At 42.8% G+C, this 20,337-nt stretch overlaps 1 protein-coding gene across 3 annotated transcripts in view; it reads right to left on the bottom strand.

Annotated features, from left to right (window-relative positions):
• Positions 1 to 205: 205 nt before the first annotated feature.
• Positions 206 to 20,337, bottom strand: part of gnptab (N-acetylglucosamine-1-phosphate transferase subunits alpha and beta) — a 122,520-nt gene continuing 102,388 nt past the window's right edge. For all 3 annotated transcript variants that reach the window (XM_086009603.1, XM_086009604.1, XM_086009605.1), the window contains exons 18-22: positions 19,520 to 19,605; positions 18,613 to 18,711; positions 15,341 to 15,508; positions 6,454 to 6,544; positions 206 to 1,505 (exon numbers count right to left, since the gene is read on the bottom strand). In XM_086009603.1, coding sequence (XP_085865729.1) covers positions 1,428 to 1,505; positions 6,454 to 6,544; positions 15,341 to 15,508; positions 18,613 to 18,711; positions 19,520 to 19,605 — 522 coding nt within the window. In that variant the 3' untranslated portion in view covers positions 206 to 1,427. The remainder of the gene's footprint in view (positions 1,506 to 6,453; positions 6,545 to 15,340; positions 15,509 to 18,612; positions 18,712 to 19,519; positions 19,606 to 20,337) is intronic.

Here is a 20,337-nt window from a genome sequence, read left to right as displayed (position 1 = left end):
CATCCTGGGGATCTTTTACTGCTGTTAAACAGTGATATATTGGTGCGGGTCAGTTTCAAGTATCTACCAAAAAGAACAATGGCATCCGGCCAAAAAACTGGATAAAGATGAGAAAAGCTATCCCTGGTATGCGGAGTACGCTGACACACAGTGGTGAAAGACAGGTATTTGCATTTGATGTTTCTAATTTATACACTATTTAATCTCTTGTTGCCAAAGCTTTATTTTTAAACCAAAGACCAAAAAAGGTTAAAAGAAATTGTACATTTACCTACATTTCAATGGCGAGAAGTCTCTGCTACTTAAATATAAAAACCATTTGTCCTTCAAAATGAATCACCTTAAACATAAAAGGCATACAATGCACAAAGTTGTGACCGCTCCTTTAAAATAAATAAATATCTAACACCACTGTGGACTGCATCGACCAAGACAGGCACTTTAGGTATATATCTGCAATGCGGGGAGAAGTAGTGATTGAAGTGAAAGACGAGGTTAGATTCAAACATTTATACTTGAGGGTAGCAGGTTCCTACTTTTAAAATACACCTACTGACTTATCCCAAGTACAATACAAGGGGCAGCAGCATCCAGTCACTTTACAGCAGGTCAGCAGGTTAGTCCCATCCACAGGGCCCAGGTGCAGCATTAACAGTTCCGTTTTAATTACAAGTTTGATACAGAGTTCAAATACCATAAAAGGCCCTATAAACACACATGCTGTCTCGCACATCTGTAAGAGTGTGATAATGAAATATACTGTTCTCCACGCTTACTGGAGTGCATATTGCAAATGTTATGGCAGCATCAATAACGCCCATTTCCCATCCGATGCAGGGCTCTTTGCAGTCTATGGAAAGCTATGCTGCAATCTTCTTATTTTACAATATATCGTAGGGAGAAAAGGTATCCGTGTTCTTTTATAGTACATGAACTTCCCCCCCACAACAGCACAACACGATTTCCATGAAGTATGTTGGTATATTTTGCGCAGAATGGTACTTGAATAGCTGATTTAGAGACAAGTCCCACCAGTTTCCTTTGTAAGCTCAGATTTTCGTCATTGTGTCCTGCTGACGTGCTCGTGTGATTTATCTGGCTGCTTCCAATAACTTTTGGTACAGGTTAAAATGTCAATGGTCTAACGTTGATAAACCCAGACAGCTGACATCAAACAAGATCCAATCACTGTCGTTATGCAAAAGTCCTTATTTTCTGGAGTTATACATTTCAGGTACATAGTGTGGTATTTACCCAAGAATTCCATTCCTTTGATATTAGCGTAGACTCTTGCTCACTCCCTTCCTTCATTCAATTCCTCACCACTTTCATTCTGAGACTAACTACAGCCGAACATTTTCTCATTCTTGCTGGTCAGGTGTCTGAATTCTACATTAAGAACTGAAGTAGATGCTTGTCATTTTCTTCTACACACTGCTTCGATCAGGAGCAACATTCATGTACATCCGTCTTCTTGGGAAAATCTTTCGCTTTAGTGCAATCAACTGAAAGAAAAACAGAAATAGATGACTACTGTATCAAGCAATCTTATACCATGAAATGAATTCCTTTTTGTGTGGTATACTGATTTACATTCATTGATTTTCACAGCACAACTGGCTGCGCACAAAGTACCTGCTTTTAATGGGCTGATCAGAAAGGTGGTGGACAAGTACCGTCAGCTTCCGGACAAAGACAACAGGACACGACCAATGTTGCCAGTTTTGCAGTTAGTGAAACACAGCTACAACAGAAATGTAATCTCTGGACAGGCACTTCACCAAACATTACATTACTGTGACCAAGATCCATTATACAGCTACAACAGAAATATAATCTCTGGACAGGCACTTCACCAAACATTACATTACTGTGACCAAGATCCATTATACAGCTACAACAGAAATATAATCTGACAGGCACTTCACCAAACATTACCGTGACCAAGATCCATTATACAGCTACAACAGAAATATAATCTGACAGGCACTTCACCAAACATTACATTACTGTGACCAAGATCCATTATACAGCTACAACAGAAATATAATCTGACAGGCACTTCACCAAACATTACATTACCGTGATCAAGATCCATTATATAGCTACAACAGAAATATAATCTGACAGGCACTTCACCAAACATTACATTACTGTGACCAAGATCCATTATACAGCTACAACAGAAATATAATCTGACAGGCACTTCACCAAACATTACATTACTGTGACCAAGATCCATTATACAGCTACAACAGAAATATAATCTGACAGGCACTTCACCAAACATTACATTACCGTGACCAAGATCCATTATATATCCTTACATCATTGACTTAGAGTCTCATTTGGAAACCAAGTCTGGATTACCTAGCACAGTACAGAAGTTTCTAAGCTTAGTGTAAAGTACAGCACTGAATAGAAGACATTAACCTAATATGCCAGGAGTGTCCAAACGTTTTGCCTTTGTGGACCACTGAGGTGCATACCATAGAGCCTTACAGGCCACAAACAGATTAAACCCATGTTTCCATTAATATACTACAAGCTGTGGATACCAACAGAGCTCAAGTTTTGTAATTTTTCTAACCTCCAAGCCTATGAAACTCTAACGGCAAAAGGCAGCAAGCCTGGCCTTCATGCGCAAGCCTTAGGTTGGACACCTCTGATATGTTACAAGGGTATTACAGGTTAATGTGAGAACGTCCATTAATAAAATCATACAGTCCAAAAACTCCCAGTCAAATTTTGTGCATGACAATAGATAGGACAGCAAACGTGACCAGCATTATATGTACTAGCGCTGACAGGTACCGACAACTATATTCAGATTTTTATTTCAAGCAAGGAACCAAAATCCACCTGGTACACTGATGCAATAATGCTGAACACGTGTTTAAATGTCAAAAACTGATGACATCATGGTATATTTTTCTACAATAAAAACAATAATCCAATTTTAAATTCAGATAATGAAGCAGTCCAAGCCCCCATGCAACAAGACGTGGACGATGTTCAGGCTTGGACTGATAAGTGGCAGGTAACATTCGGGCCACAGAAGTGCCAGGCAATGACTATCTCCAACAAGCGAGAATCTAACCACCTCCCCTTGACATTCAACGGTATTACCATCGCCGAATCCCCCACCATCAACATCCTGGACGTCATCATTGACCAGAAACTTAACTGGACCAGCCACATAAATACTGTGGCAACAAGAGCAGGTCAGAGGCTGGGTATTCTGCGGCGAGTGTCTCACCTCCCGACTCCCCAAAGCCTTTCCACCATCTACAAGGCACAAGTAAGGAGTGTGATGGAATACTCTCCACTTGCCTGGATGAGTACAGCTCCAACAACACTCAAGAAGCTTGACACCATCCAGGACAAAGCAGCCCGCTTGATTTACACCCCATCCACCACCTTAAACATTCACTCCCTCCATCACCAGTGTACCGTGGCTGCAGTGTGTACCATCTACAAGGTGCACTGCAGCAACTCGCCAAGGCTTCTTCGGCAGCACCTCCCAAACCCACCTTCTCTTCTATCTAGAAGGACATGGGCAGCAGGGGCCTGGGAACACCACCACCTCCAAGTTCCCCTCCAAGTCACACACCATCCTGGCTTAGAAGTATATCGCCGATCCTTCATCGTCGCTGGGTCAAAATCCTGGAACTCCCTCCCTAACAGCACTGTGGGAGCACCTTCACCACACGGACTGCAGCGGTTCAAGGCGGCTCACCACCACCTTCTCGAGGGCAACTAGGGATGAGCAATAAACGCTGCCCTTGCCAGTGATGCCCACATCCCATAAAACGAATTTAAAAAAAAATTGGGTTCCCATACAGAGAATCGGCAAATAACTAACCAATCTCCTGTAGCATTTCGCATGGATAGCCAAGACCTTGTCCAGCATTCAGGTCAAGCAAGGTTAGAGACTGATTAATGATCTAGACAAGGGAACTAGATGTAATATCGCCAAGTTTGCAGACGACACAAAGCTGGGTGGGCGTGTGTGTTGTGAGGAGGATGCAGAGAAACTCCAGTATGATTTGGACAGGTTGGGTGATTGGGCAGAAGCATGGCAGATGCAGTATATCCAGTAAATGCGAGGTTATCCACTTCGGTGGCAAAAACAGGAAGGCAGATTATTATCTGAATGGCAATAGATTGGGAGAAGGGGAAGTGCAATGAGACCTGGGTGTCCTTGTGCACCAGTCACTGAAGGTAAGCATGCAGGTGCAGTAGGCGGTTAAGAAGGCAAATGGTATGTTGGCCTTCGTAGCGAGAGGGTTTGAGTACAGGAACAAGGATGTCTTGCTGCAGTTGTACAGGGCCTTGGTGAGACCGCACCTTGAGTATTGTGTGCAGTTTTGGTCGCCTTATCTGAGGAAGGATGTTCTTGCCATGGAGGGAGTGCTGCAAAGATTCACCAGACTGATACCTGGGATGGCAGGAATGACGTATGGAGAGAGATTGGGTCAATTAGGCTTATATTTGCTAGAGTTTAGAAGAATGAGGGGATCTCATTGAAACTTATAAAATTATAACAGGACTAGACAGACTAGATGCAGGAAGGATGTTCCCGGTGGCGAGGGAGTCCAGAACCAGGGGTCACAGTCTAAGGATAAGGGGTAAGCCATTTAGGACAGAGATGAGGAGGAATTTCTTCACCCAGAGAGTGGTGAACCTGTGGAATTCTCTACCACACAAGGCAGTTGAGGCCAATTCATTAAATATATTCAAGAAGGAGTTAGATATATTTCTTAAGGCTAAAGGGATCAAGGGATATGGGGAGAAAGCAGGGACAGGGTACTGAATTTGGATGATCAGCCATGATCTCATTAAATGGCAGAGCAGGCTCGAGGGGCCGAATGGCCTACTCCTGCTCCTTTCTATGTTTCTGAGGGACAGCAGGAGGGAAGAACAGGGGGAAAGGAAAGAGAGGAGTGGGCAAGCATTCCAATCAGGGTCTAAACATCTGAGCTGGGGTTGGTAGAGAGGGTTGATGGGAAACGGTCTGCACAGGGATTGGGCTTACACAACATGTCAACAGGGAGTGCAAAATAACTGTTGGAGTGGGATCCATGGGGAGGGGTGGTCAGAGACCACAGCTTCAGGTATCATTACAATTCCCTCAGTTGCATGTGGGCCTGCGAGAGCAGTCTGAAACGTTCAGTTCTGGTGACTAAAAGATGCACAGCGGCCTCCAAATGGGGGTTGCATTAGGATTTTTGCTGAACACCAACACAACTTTACGGGGGTGGGGGCAGGGTGTGACGGCACCGCACAAGTACAGGAGTGGGACATGCCTGGGCTAGGCAACAGGGCCAGAATCCGAGGGCTGGATAGAAAAACTGGTTGAGAGGCTGAAAAGTTTTTCCATCGGGGTTGGTTTGTCCAGGTTATAAAAAGTAAAATTGACAATAATTAGATTACACACGACGTCCCAAATTTGTGGTCAACAGTGAAGCAAAGGCATTCGCCGCTGGCTCTGAAGAAAGCTGCCCAGAGATCTTTCACTCTCTGATGAGAAATTTGGCTTTTTCGATGTTCAATTGATTTCAGTGCTCTGTAGTGGGACTCCCTAGTGCGATGCTGCTGTGACATCAACAAGCTGTCTAAGCAGCCAATCACATTGCAGAATTCTCACAGGTAGGGAACCAGGAAATGAGTAGCTGCTTTTATCCAGTCTTTTTAAAAATATGAGAGAGTAAAGCAAAGATTGGAACTCTCACATGGGGATAAGGTAGAACCTGAAATATCATAAACTAAAAGAAAAGTTAAGTTTGTTCATTAAAAATTGTAACTTTTATTATAATGGAGAAATTTGATACACACAAATATAAAAAATAATTTTTCTTGGCCAGAACAGTTGTTTGGTCGTCAATACGCTGTTAAAACCCCAATTACACCTAATCCAACAAGGTCTAACTTTTAATGGGGTATTTGACAGTGATATTACCGCGGAAAAGCCCAAGTTTGTCAGTTTTACTGATTTCCATGATTACACCGATTGCCAGCTACTGGCGGGGGGGGGGAAGGGGGTTCACAGCGCAACCAGTCTCGGAGCAGTGAATGACTGATTGCAACGTTAGGATTTCTGCGTTTAGATGCGCATGAAGTTGCAGTCAGTTTCAGAGGGGTAATAATGGTGAACACTGTTAGTTCGCCGTTACTACCCACCGCAAATTCCGGGCCAATGTTTCCAATTCCAGAGGTTTACAACAGGATCTCTTATTCAGGATGAGGTTTGAATCAGGATATTGCTGCAGAGCCATCCAGTGACCAGGCTGTGGAACTGCATTCAGACTGTGACTACCAACACACACAGCAGTTAACATTTACATCATTTGTAAAACATCTATTAAATCTCCTTAGTTGTCTCTGCTCCAGTGGAAGTATCCCAGGTACTACATGAATTTCATTTTTAATGAAAATTCAAGATTTACGCACCTGTTCAGCAAAGAAAGAACAAACCGTGAAGATAATCAGAGTCACTAGTACGCAATGGGTCCAGAACTTCAGCTTGTCTCTGTAAGCTCTCCTGTAAGGAAAAGGTTCAATTCAATTGGAGCTATCTAGTGCATGTTTTAACAATATTAGTAGGCAATGCGACTAACTGGTGCATGAAACCGTACCCCATAGCAGCTGGGAACATGAACTGGACCCCCAATACAACGGAGCATGTTATCAACTGCACCGCTGCAGGGAGGGAATGAGCAGTGTCCAGGTCTGTTCATATAGGGTGGAGAGAAAGTAAGGGGGGGGGGGGGGCAGAATCAGAGAGAGAAGGGCTTAGTGAGGTCACTTGTTCCACAGCAATTTGCAAAATCATTGACAGAGGCCTTAAAGCAGGCTGATCCCTGACTGTGGATTGTGCATTACCGAGGGGAAAAATTAGTTTACAAATGAGCAACATAGATTTTTGACCATCAAGAATGTAAAGTTTTAACATAAAATCAGCTGAAGTGGAGTAATTTTGATCAGGTTAGAAAGTTCCTATTCAGTCTGATTAGCAGCTATGGTACGATCCATTCCGGTGAATGGAAATGTAGAATTGACAACAAAAATCCTCTCAAATTCCCTGGATAATATCTTGAACGTAGCTTCAAACTTGACATTCGAAACATTTTGGAATGTGTTCTCTAGAGTTCAGCAAACAGTGCTTGATACAGGTACACAAATCTTTTCCTGTTCTTCTAGCACTTAGCACTCAACCAAAACAACAAGGACATGCCCTGCTCGAATATCTAGAGAGAGCTCTAATTCCAGTGTTACCCTTCTTGTGAGAGAAGCATCTCTACTGCCTTCCTTCTCCCTAAAAGGGAAGGCACCTTTGGGTGGGGCTGGGGAAGGAAGATGGAGGGAAGAGGAACTACAGCCACAAACAACAATCTGCTTGCCTCAGTTGGTACCATTCTCATCTGCGTCACTGTGGGTTCAAGCTCCACTCCAGGACTGGAGTAGAAAATCCAGGCTGACATTTTAGTGCTACACTAAAACAATGCTGCATTGTCAGACTGAAAAATCATCTGTTCAGTAAGAAACTTTTAAAGTCAAAACACCTCCCAGCTAGGGAGAGAGATTTTGCAAATTGCTGTGGAACAAGTGACCTCACTAAGCCCTTCTCTCTTTAGGGCTCAATGACGAGCAGAAAATACATTAGACACCACACAAGTACATGGAGTGACAGACTGACTTATCAGTGCTTCCATATGCTGACTGATTTCACAGTTGACACTGAAATACAGGGCACTTACATGTCATTGCTAGACAAGACTGTATCCAATTTCAATGCATTAGCAAGAGTTGCAGGAGTAGAAAATCTGGTATGTTGACGCATAACCAAGGTAGCTAATGTGTACTGCCATATTATATATTATGACAGAAGTGAAACAACAGTTCCAGTTTAGGTGCTGCAGGATTCTCAAACTCTAATGAATTGGATTTTTCCTGTTTGACTTCAAAGCACGTTTCATTTTCTGCTCAATTTTCCAACAAAAAAAAAATCCCACAAAAAACCCCCAAATTCAGTCTCTGCAATATTTTCTGAACCATCCCTGAAAGTTTTGGCTGTAATACAACCCGTGGGTATTTAGGTGGGAAAACATGTCAACCATTCTGAAAGTCGACTAATTAAGAATATTACAGATCCTACAGTTGGAAACCAATCAAGAACATTTACACAGATTAGTTCAAGCCTTTTATTTTGGTGTCATTTAATACAAAAATATACACAATATAGCAATATTATGATTTTACATGAAAGGGCAAATGTATAACTATGAAAAATACCAAGTATATAAAATAGGTGTTTGTATAAAATGAGAGCTCAAGTACAAGATTTTCTTCACCGCCAAGCAAAATTTAGTTCAACTAGTGTTCTCCACAGAGATTTTAACAGGCAAGTGTAGTTTTGACTATCCAGATCTCTCTCCTCTCCCAAGTTGTTCTGGCACAGTAATAAAAACTGCTACAGATGTATCATGTTATCTTTTAGTCCCAAGGCTCAACCTTCTTTTCAATAGCCAAGTTTAAATGTTGCAAAGTTTTAACACTTTCTTGGATCATAGTACATTACAAATTACATGCTACTTGCAAAAGCTAATGTTAAGGATTTTTGTGTGTTCCCAGGTCAGCTATAGCGCAGCCAAATGCAGAGTAAAGCTCCCTCTACCTAGCCCCAACAATATGCCTCAAGCTCAACTTCTAGGGCAGCACCCCCTACTGCACAAGTGTAACATTTTCCCATATTAGCTACCCTGTAGCCCTGACTAAGACCAAAACATTAGTGTCAAATGAGCAGTTCTGTACTGCAGATCCAGGCCCACACAGCCTTTATAACCAGCAAAGGAGACGTTCTTCCCATCTGTCTGGGTTGGATTTGAACCATGGTTCCAGTGGTAAAAGGCCAAAGTCTCACCCACTACACCCCGTTCAAAGATTTTTTAAAAAGCAGCTCCATAAATTTCAGCAGCACTACACACCTACAGGGCGCAAGATCTTTCCTTAGGAAGAGGGGCGCATTGGCCACTGGGTCTGCGTGAGATTTGGGCAATATGCAGTCTATAGAGGCGTTTACATGGGAAGTAGGGTGCTGGGATGTCAGCACATCAGCATGGGAGGTGGAGAGAGTAAGAGGGGGAAACAAGGGCACTTCTCAACAATTAAAATAATTCAAGATTTGGTTGGAATAACAGCTCCTCTTAAAATGCAAGGTGATCCATTCCATTTAAAAATGAAGGACATACTAAGCAATTTTAGTAGCCACAATCTGTATTTAACACAAAGTCTGCTAAAGCAGAATTCACTGTAATTGTCTCCAGATTGCATCAAACGCAAAGAAAAATTGTGTTCAAATGTAAACAAATTTACAGATTATTTTACAAATGTCAAATTTATTAACAGTAGACAACTAACGAGCAATGTTCCCTTTAAGCTGCACGGCCGGCTCACCAGCTTTTAAATAGGAAAAACCTCGCATGCGCAGTATTTTGAATGGGACGTGCAGCCCCTTAAAGGAGCCACGCACCAAAAAAAAAATTATAGGGAACATTGCTAACAAGCGGTTTGAGCTATAAAACAGCTCATTTGCGAACTCCGCGTTCCCAGGTTCAGGGTACCATCCATTTGTATTGTCAGCGTGCAATCTGGATTTCCACAGGACACAGTAACCCTGGTCTCAAATCAGTGTTTCCACCAAAGAATTCAGCTCGAGTCACCGAATTCATTCCTTCTGTTTTTAATTTTAAAAATTGTACTTAGTTTTGGCCCATTCTACAAATATTTACCTGAGCTTGTGCAAGTCCCTCATGCAACACTCTCATTGAGAGCATGTTCATTGGGATTTTAGATAGAAGCTTCCGCTGAATTACAACTTGGCTGAATTTTTCTTTATAAAGGACCAATTGTCCATTCAACAGGCCCATGGGATTCTGACTGAATTAGGAATGAGGAAACCTATTCAGGTAGGATACCTTGTCTTACCACGTAGAAAGCATCATATTTCAATGTCTTCGAGTTCTCCATCCTTTGCTGGGAAACCCTTCCCCAGTTGAGATCAGGAGCACCCCATCAGGGCAAGTGACAGATCCATGCCATACCTTGAATCTACTACTGCACCAGGTCACCTTTTCTGGTGATTTCTGTGGTTTTATTTGAAACATGCGTATCCATTTCTTAGCCAAGGGTTAGTGGCCAAATGCATTCTTAATTATACGTGTTAACAGGATTATATTTATTTGCTTTGAAGTGATGACAGTTGGAATTATAAATCTACTGCTATATAAAAAGGTATGTTTTGACTCCAATAAATCACTCCGTGTCATATTAATAAAGCACACGATATTTAAGAATTAAAATTACTGCTTGATGAGCTTTCACATTACATTACTCTGGAGTTGTATATAAATAGCTGTTTAATTGACTGTAATTAAGACTGATAAATGGTAAGTGTAAATAAGTCGACAGCTATTCTTGGTAACACAAGATGGCTCGAACCTACAGGGGTAGACTATGAACAGTTTCCACTGGTCACGTGATGGGTTAGGAATTGTTTTTTAAAATAACACACAGGAGGAATGTTAGGACATGGAATGGCCTACCAGAAACAATGGAGGAAGCACAATCCAGAATAGCTTTTAAAAGGGAAATGGATAAATATCTGAGAAACAATAATTTTAAAGGATACAGGGACATGATATGAAAATAGGACCAAGTGCATAGCTCTTGCAGAGAACCAGGACAGGTGTGATGGGCCAAACATCCTTTTTCAGGGCTATAACAATGATTCTGTGCTACAGGGCTCAAAGGCTCTGTTCAAATTATATGTGCATGCTTAATTGAGGATTGGTTACTTTTTTTAATGCTTCAGTCAAGTTGTCATTCAGGGCAATCTGTCAGTTTATTCCAAAAAAATCCCAATTTAATAAGAACATTTTCAAATTCTGCCCTCCCAAGTTTGAAAGTATCGAGTTCTCTTGCAGTTTGGGGGCTGAATTTTGAGACAGAAATAGCTGAAGTTCTAAATCAAGGATTGCACAGAGCACAGTGCTCCCAGAGAAAATGAATCAGTTCAATTTTGCTATTTCTTCGACATTCCCCACGTTTTCTCACTGACCAGTACAGAGGTAAAGGTGGTTTAAAGATGATAACATAATAGGACTTGTTTTCAGGCAATATTCATCCTTCATTACCAATTACGTATATAGACCCAGATTTTGCATGAATAATAACGGTGAGGCTGTCACCGTTGTTATGGAGTAAATTGGACAGCAACTTCTGGAGTATGCACATGAGCAATTAATCGGGGAAATCCGGAAGTTGCGATCCAAGTTATCCTGCTCCTCCATAGACTGCGCTATAACAGAACCTCACCAATAGACTCGGCATTGAAAGACTTGCAACAGCGTGAAGTTGGAGTACTTGCCCACTAATTACCCACTAAACATGCCAGAAAAAGTTAGGGCTGGTGCATTCAGGAGCAAGTGAATTTTTAGCGCCGTGACAAGTGTTAATTACTGCCAAACAACCTCTCTGGCCATGAAATTTTACAAGTGTGGCGTCTAATTCCTTCAGAAGTTAGTGTTGCAGATTCAAAAGAAAATTAAAATTACATTTTCTTCCAAACTTTTTCTGTCTGTCTCTTTTATCTCTCTTAATCCCATCTATCTTTCCCAATCTTTATTTCACTTTCTCTACATCATTTAAATCTAATTTATACTTCCTGCTTTAGACTCTGCAGGCTAGAAATTCATTACAGCCCAGGAATGGGTGGTGTCAGTAGACAAGTTGGAGAATTAGCGCCAGGCGCTAATGCTTTAGACTGCACACAAAATTTGTACTCACTGCTCAAAAAAATGATTGGAGTCCTAATTCAAGTCTCAAAGCCCAAGCTCATTGGCGTTACACTCAAAGGGTGGGTTATCAAGTGCAGTCGAGTCGCAAGTCATCATTGCCACAGGTTTTTTTCAGTACTTAAAGGGGAGGTTCATTGATGCTGCAGCACCTCATTCTCAGCATTGCTGGCTGTGCAGCTGCCTCAGAAAGCAGAAGCAGGACAACGAGAAGGAGCCGGAGGACTGAACCAGGTGTGCTCATGGCAGTTCCACGCCCCAGGGAGAGAGCCTGCAGATTCTGCGATGATGTATTGGAGGCATTGGTTGTTGCCGTGGAGAGACGGAGGGCCGTGCTGTACCCAGCAAGTGACGGGAGGCCCTCGCCACAAGTCTTCCATACCATGTGGAGGGAGGTAGCGCAGCATGTCTCGGGCAGCACTGGGGTCCCCAGGACCCCCACACAGTGCAGGAAGAAATTTAATGACCTCACTCGGGTGGTCAGGGTGAGTCAATGCTTCAACAAATGTTACATACCACCGTCTGAACCACAATCTTCACACACTGCCCAGAGCACCACACCCCCAGCACTCACCCACCAACAATCTCTACCTACCAACACTCACACCTTGCACACACTGACAGCTATTCAACCACGGCAGGCACATCTCCCAAACACATTGCTCCACACACACACACACTTTCCTTTCTCTTGCAGGCCAAGGTGGCTCACAACAGGAGGAAGCAGGAGCGCACAGGCGGGGGACAAGCCGACACCCAACCATTGTCTGCGCTGGAGAATCGAGTGCTGCAGATTATTGGGCGCCAGGTGGTGGGCGCCGTGGCCACCGGCAACGTTGACCTCCTTGAGGACAACAATGGTATGTACATCTCTACTCCTCCTTCTCACATCCCTTCCCCCTCGCCACACAAACGTTTTTGACTTTCCAGCTAATCATGCTGTGTGCATTAATTTCTCCCTTTCTGCCCCCCTCCCCTCACCTTAACCAGACTCTTGTGCCTTTATGCTTTCAGATAATGAGCAAGCACCTGAGCAGCCTGCCCCCGAGGGCACCAGAGAGAGCAAGGCGGGAGAAGAGAAGGAAGAACACACCCCATCACTGCATGTCTCACCCGCAGACACCAGCCTAGATACTGGCATTAAGTGTTCTTTAGAGGCTAGTACAGTAGTGGGATCTGCACAGGGTGAGGCACTGGGGATGAGTGGGCTGCAGCAAGGCCAGGGAAAAGGGTAGCTTGGGGATCCGCTCCCCGGAGGGCGGCTTCTGCTGCACAGGACTCAGCTGAGGACCTCAATGGGGAGGCCTTTAGAAGAAGGGTGATGGGCATTCACACGGAGATGATAGGTGCAAAGACAAGGGTGCCCGAGAGCCTCTCGGCAATGAAGAGCAGCACGGAGGCACAAGGCTCTGCGCACAGCATTGAGCCCATCATTTCCAGTCTACAAAGGAGGGTAGACTCCCAGAGAAACAGTGGCAAACCAGACCTGATGCCGCGTGAGGTAGGCGATCTGGCAGCTTCCATTGCAGCACAAGTCTTAGTGCTGTAACGCAGTCTATGGTTGGTGCCATTCAATCTCAGATTGCTCTCATGCAGTCTCAGCTTGATGCCACCCAAGCGCTGACTGCTGCCATTGCGGCTGGGTCTACCACCGTCGACCGGGGCTTTCACGGTGTCACAGTAGGCCAGCAATCTGTGCTCCAACAGATTGCTAGGGATGTGGAGGTGCTGCCCCGGGGGAGTGGCAGTGGGTCAGGAACCTGCTCCCACCACTGCCACTCTGCCAATGCCCTTGTCGCTGCCTGTCATCCAACCAGCCTACAGCCGGGCCTTCCAGATCCAGAGCTGGTCAAGGGCGTCCTGCAAGACCATCTGAAGTCTCCCGCACAGACACTCAGCAAGCCTTCCACCAACCCTGCTGCAGCACTGGGCCAACACTTCACAGGAGCACTAGAGTAGGCAAAGGCACAGTGATGACGGGCACTAAGGGATTGCACAAGGGTGAATTGTTAATATTTTTGGTGTAAATATGTTTTTACTGATTTTTGATAAATTTATTAATTCAGTTTGGATTCTTTTGTGGTGTGTCTCATTTCAGCTTTGCGCTGTGATATGGCCTGTGACAGGGATGGAATGATGGGGACGTGGTGAGCAATGGGGATCTGGGGTTTAATTCATTCAATCCGCAGTCTGATGAGGCGGTCACGGACCATCCTTCCCGAAGGCCGACTGAGTGGCTGCCTCCTCCCTCGCTCCTGTTCCTCCGCCTTGTTGTCCTCCTCCTCCTGAGGTGGTCCCGCAATCCCTGCTGGCAAGGGCTGGGCCCTCATGATGGCCAAGTTGTGGAGCATGCAACAGACCACCATGAAATGGGACACCCGCACAGCCAAGTACTGGAGGGTTCCTCCCGAACGGTCAAGGCAGTGGAACCATTGCTTCAACAGGCCAATGGTCTGCTCAATGTTGTTCCTGCTATGTGTAGCAGTTTGATTCTTTGATGAATAAATGTAGCTACTTTTTAGTTGCCACAACAGAACCTTGAAATCACAATAAAACTATTGGAGTTATGTCAAACTGACAAGAAACCACTGAAACTGCACTAACTTGACAGCTGTGAGTCATTACTGATGATCCCTTTAAATAACGTCCCTGGAGCCGGCTTCCTGGTGCTTCACACCAGCTCTCCCTGTCGGTGTTTACTCCAGGTGCTAAGGTAGGTGGCGACAATCAATTTAGCAGATCGGGTGGTCAATGAGCGTTGCACACTCACTGACGTCACGATCTACCTGGCGTTGTCGTTCCCAGCAGCACTATATTGGGGGGGGGGGGGGGGGGGGGGGGGGAAAGAGATCGGGATTTGGCACACACCGCTGGATTCGCCTCGCCCCACCTCGGCGATACTGCTCTAGTGCCCCATATTGCCATTGCTGGAGCTAACAGGAAGCCCAAGGGGACGCATTTTTCCCACTGCGTGTCTATGAGGATTCTTCTGTTTTGTGTCCTGCTCACAGATGCCTTGTAGAGGGCGCCGCGCTGGATCAGACACTGAATTTGAGCAAGTCTACACACAAAAGCCCATGAAAACTCTGGGCAGCTGTCGGCGAGGTGAATGGCGAGCATCGTTCCTTTGCTGCCGATTGCAAAATCCAGGCTAGTGTTTTCAAAAAGCCTATAGCGTGGTTTCCTGGGGTCCCACGACTCCAGCACAGTTCTCAGGTTGGTCTGAAGTCGCAGTCCACACATTTTCCTATGCAGCTGCTCCAGAATGCACAAGATGCTACCTGGCGATGTCACCGGAGTGGCCCAGCAGAGAGGGAAACCCAAACCAAGGGTTTCCATGCAAGAAATAAAATTGTTGCTTTTATAAAAGTATCAAATGAAAATTCTGCTCAGATTTCCTTTAACATGGGGAAGCACACTGAACAACAAGTACTCTCCTAAGACTTACTATCACCTTTAATTAAGGGCTTAAAAGCTTCACTTACCATTCCCGAAGCTCATGCATATGGAGGAATCTGTTGCGGTACTCTCTTGGCAGTTCAAACTGGGACGCTACTGGGAACAATGACTCATAGAAATCTCGAAGCACTGCCTTCACTGTGGCTCCATCCTTATGATTATGGTCAATGTTGTCATTTAAACAAATAAATTTCCTGCAGGAACAGAGGAGCATATTTAGAACAATGGTCAAACACTTGCAAACTCAGGGAACTACATCGGGTGGTATTCAGAGTTCAGTATTTTAAACATATTTATCAAATCCAAGAAAGATTCAATATATTTTAAGCCATGCTATTTGCTACATGGAAATATCTGAGACTAATGCACGTTCTTTTCAATAAAAGAGGGCATTCGTTTTGTTTACAAATCTAGGCAAGATGCCTCATCGCCATTTAAAAATAAGACTCTTTTTTCCAAAGAATTTACATACACTGTATGCTAAAAACAACAACAACTTGTATTCATATAGCACCTTTAACATAGTAAAACATCCCATGGCGCTTCACAGAAGTGTTATAAAACAAAATTTGACACCGAGCCACATAAGGGGAAATTAGGGCAGATGACCAAAAGCTGAGTCAAAGAGGTAGGTTTTTAGGGAGCGTCTAAAAGGAGGAAAGGGAGGGAGGGGGGCGCAGAGGTTTAGGGAGGGAATTCCAGAGCTTAGGGCTTTCGCAGCTAAATGCATGGCTACCAATGGTTGAGCGATTAAAATCAGGGATGCTCAAGAGGCCAGAATTAGAGGAGCACAGATATCTCAGGGGGCTGAAGGAGATTACAGAGATAGGGAGGGGCAAGGCCATGGAGCAATTTGAAAACAAGGATGAGAATTTTAAAATCGAGGCGTTGCTTAACCGGGAGCCAATGTAGGTCAGCGAGCACAGGGGTGATGGGTGAATGGGACTTGGTGAGAGTTATGACACGGGCAGCAGAATTTTGGATGACTTCAAGTTTACGTTACATAGAACGTGGGAAGCCAGTCAGGAGTGCATTGGAATAGTTAAGTCGAGAGGTAACAATTCGTAAGTTGTGATACAGTTTGAAGTTCCCCACATTATTAAAACGTTTTGTTGAGTCTGTAATACTAGTAATTTTACAATGAAGTGACAAAAAACTATGGGTAGTAAGCTTGGTTTTCATTACCTCCGTAGGATAGTTAGCAATAAAGCTGGATATTAGGACACGACCTAAAATCACAGAATTATACAGCACCGGACGCAGACATTTGGCTCATTACACCTGTGCTGGCTCTTTTGAAAGTGCTATCCACATATCCACACAGTCTTCCCCCCCATATCCTTTTACGCATTTTCAAATATTTATCCACTTTCCCTTTAAAAGTTATTATGGATTCTGCTTCCACCACTGTTTCTGGCCCCAACAACCTGCTATGCAAAAAAGCATTCTGTTAACTCCTCCCTTCAATCTTTCGGCAATGCTCTTAAATTTATACCCTCTAGTTACCAACTCACTGGCGTGTGGAAATCATTTTTCTCAATTTATCTCATCAAAACCATTCATGATTTTAAACATCTCTTTTACATCTTTTCTTAATTATCTAGCACTCTAATATTATTTGTTCTAGTCAGAATAGTCTTACTTTCTCAAGTCTTTCATTACTAAAGGTTCTCCTTGGTACGTGAATCTCTTCTGCACCCTTTTCATTCGCTTGACAGCCTTCCTAAAATAAGGCTCCCAGAAAGTGTGCACACTCTTAAAGGCGGCCTAAATATCAACATCTGAAAATGTTGATATTGCACCCTTTAGAGTCCACATCATTTATATGCTGAGATTATTTGTCCCAATACTGACTCCTAGAGGGCAGCACGGTTTGCATCCTTCCAGCCTGAAAAATATGATTAGCCACTACTGTTTTCTGGGCTTTAACCCACTTCCTATCTGTGCCTGCACACTCCCTTTAATATTGCGTGTCATAATTTTATCAACAAGCTTCCTATACAGTGCCTTATCAAAAGCCCATTGAAAATTCATAAAACATTCACTGCATTTATCAATACATTGCTGTTATTTCCTCAAATTTGTCAGACACAACTCGACTTTTGTAAATTCATATTGAATGTCCTTAGTTAACTCGTGTCTCTCTAGGTGAGCATTAAGAACAACAATGGATAGATATTGGTAGCTTGGGTATTGACTCAAGCAGCATATATTTAAAAAATAAATTCTTAAGATATGGCAAAGACTAAAACAAACATGAGCTTCGCTGCGGTCAATGATGAAAGTAGTATGGCTACCGAGATAACGGAATAGCTTCATTTTTTGGTGATAACTAGATGATTTTTAATTTGGTAGAAGTGCATCAGAATGCTTTCAAAATTCTGAAGCTGTACACAATTCTATTAAATTCCCATGAAATTTGAACAGTGTTCCATAGCAAGAGCCTAACTTCTAGCACATCCCTTGACTCAAATACAACTCCCCAAACCATTCCACAGCAGAAAGTGAATAAAAAGAACGAGTAACCAAGTGTGAAAAATATTGAACTTGTGATTCAGATGTCACAATCAACGTATGACTGCACTAACAAATGAGTCATCACACAATTTCTTTCGACTATTCAAAAAACTGTCATTGCGTAATTTTAGTGCAATTTCAGCGCAATTTCAGCAGTTTCTAATGGTTGATTTTATATTTTTTCCACAGCCAAATTTGCTGCAAATATCTTTTCACATTTTCCACCTCAATGCGCAAGAATAATTTAGGAGCTTTTTACCATCTACTGTTCAAATACTTGGTTCTCTTTATGAAGTTAGCTGTTAAACAGAACTATTCCCACATGAAAAATAAAGTAGCTTTCCAAATAACTTTTCAAAGTCATTTTTATTTTATTCACGTAGAATCTTACACCACATGAGGCTTGCAAAAGTTCTCTAAAAGCTATCAACCTGATCCTATTCCTTTACCCCACACCAATGTTCCCTTTAAGCCTCGCGGCCCCGCAGCTGTCTGAAGGTCCTGCGCAGCTGGTGAGCCGGCTTTTAAACAGAAAAACTGCTTGCGCAGAATTTTGAATGGGCCGCGCAGTCCAAAAAAATTACAGGGATCATTGCCCCACACCCTTTTATAGTTGTAGAATTTATCATCACACACAAGGAGGCCATACAGCCCTTAACAGTCACGCACTTCAAAAATAATTCATTGTGCTTTGAGATGTTTCAATGTAAAGAATATATAAAGTAAAGTATCATCAGATATAACAATCCATTCATTGCTGGAATTACTCTCTCATGCATACCTGGGGTTCCTTCGGATGTCATCCAATTGGCCAACAACATGAGAAACATTAGTGCGAATCATTTTAAAAGCAATCGCCTCTTCTCCCATGATTTCAAACCTGAGTATTAAAAAGTGAAAATGAATCCATGAACTTTTAATCAAAATGCTTAACAAATTTGAACTTTTACATATTCTCATTCTAGGATGAGAACATCAGTACACGAGTGTGGTCTGATAGCAAAGCATATTACAGACTATTAAAATGTACAATATAAAATGGTATGAGAAAGCTCTGTGCCTATAACTTCTCACACAAAGCTCTCAAATTATGCCTTGCCATCAGGCAGAAATACTAAGCACAAGTGGTTAGCCAATACAGGAGTTGACAAAAGTCAATTGGAGAGGAATTCTGGTTCCTACGTTTGAATCCAGCCCAAACTGATGGAATAAAGTCCCCTCTCCGTCAGCCATAATGATCCTACATGAAATTAATATGGTCAGTGTCAATCCAGCTTCCAGTGGGTGCAGATATAATGCACAAACTAGCAACCTCAGTATAAAGTGACAATCTTGCAGTGAAGTTATGAGCATGGTTGGTATGACAAATGGTGGAAAAGTTCACATTAGTGTATGAAGGTGGAAGGAAGAGTAAGGCATGTTACTGGGCAGAGTAGAGGGAGTTTCACCCTGAAACTAACAGTGCTGTCCTGATCCTGGGAGTGCCTGATGCTGGTAGCAGTGCTCAAAATGGAAAAACAAAGTTTAATTCCTAGTAGAAACATTCTCCACGTCGAAAGAGAATGCAAAAAGCGGGTGGTGTTACGAAGCCTGTAAGATCGTATTATTGGAAATATATGGAATTTGGGTTTGGTTATTTGCAAACAGTATTTTGAAGAGGAAAAACATTATTCAATTGCTTGACATACTTATATTTATTTTTGTCCTTGTAAGCCTTGCGAATACAGTCAGTAATGGGTTTGCAGTTGATCACAAGTCCTTTAGTCACTGGAGGCTGCAGTAAACAAGATTTAAAAAGAAATTCAAGTGTTAATTAAATAGAAGATCTGCAAATTGAATTTACCACATTAAAATTGAAACAAACATGAAAGAGATTCCTTCTCATCCCGCAAGTTAAATTAAAATGCTCTGGAATTCTCTCCCTAAACCTCTCCAGCTCTCTCTCTCTCCTCCTTTAATATCCTCCTTAAAACCTACCTCTTTGACCAAGCTTTTGGTCACTCCTCCCAATAGCTCCTTTGGCTTGGCTTCCATTTTTGTCTGATTATGCTTTTGTGATGCTCGATATATTAGTTGTCTTTGTTGTAAAAATAACACTACTTAAAGGTACAGAAAATAAAAAGTAGAAATGTCCCCCTCTCAAATTTATTTCATTTTTATAGTTCCTGCATCCATTTTGAAGATTGATTTAGCCAGCTAGCCTTTGAGAGTTATTATACAAAATACTGCCAAAATATTGGGGGAGGAGCATTTTCCTTTGGTCTTACAGCACTGAATGTTATTCAATTCAAAGCCAGACAACACAGAGAAATCATCCAGCGTTCAGGATATCAAGATATTGTGTGCCCTGCACTATATTACCGCTATTTCCAAGGTAAGTATTACACAGATTCACCTTTCACAAATGCAGCCAAATGGCTCATCAAGTCACAACTGGATTGTTCTAAATATTCTACTCTAGTAACAGAACATGGTTGTTGTGTCAACAGAGCATGATACATTAATT

This window comes from Somniosus microcephalus, chromosome 16 (assembly GCF_052327205.1).
Source record: "Somniosus microcephalus isolate GS21.2 chromosome 16, FLI_Smic_1.0, whole genome shotgun sequence".
Taxonomy (NCBI): domain Eukaryota; kingdom Metazoa; phylum Chordata; class Chondrichthyes; order Squaliformes; family Somniosidae; genus Somniosus; species Somniosus microcephalus.
The sequence above is the reverse complement of the archived record's forward strand: the minus strand, read 5'-3'. Positions and strand labels throughout refer to the sequence as shown.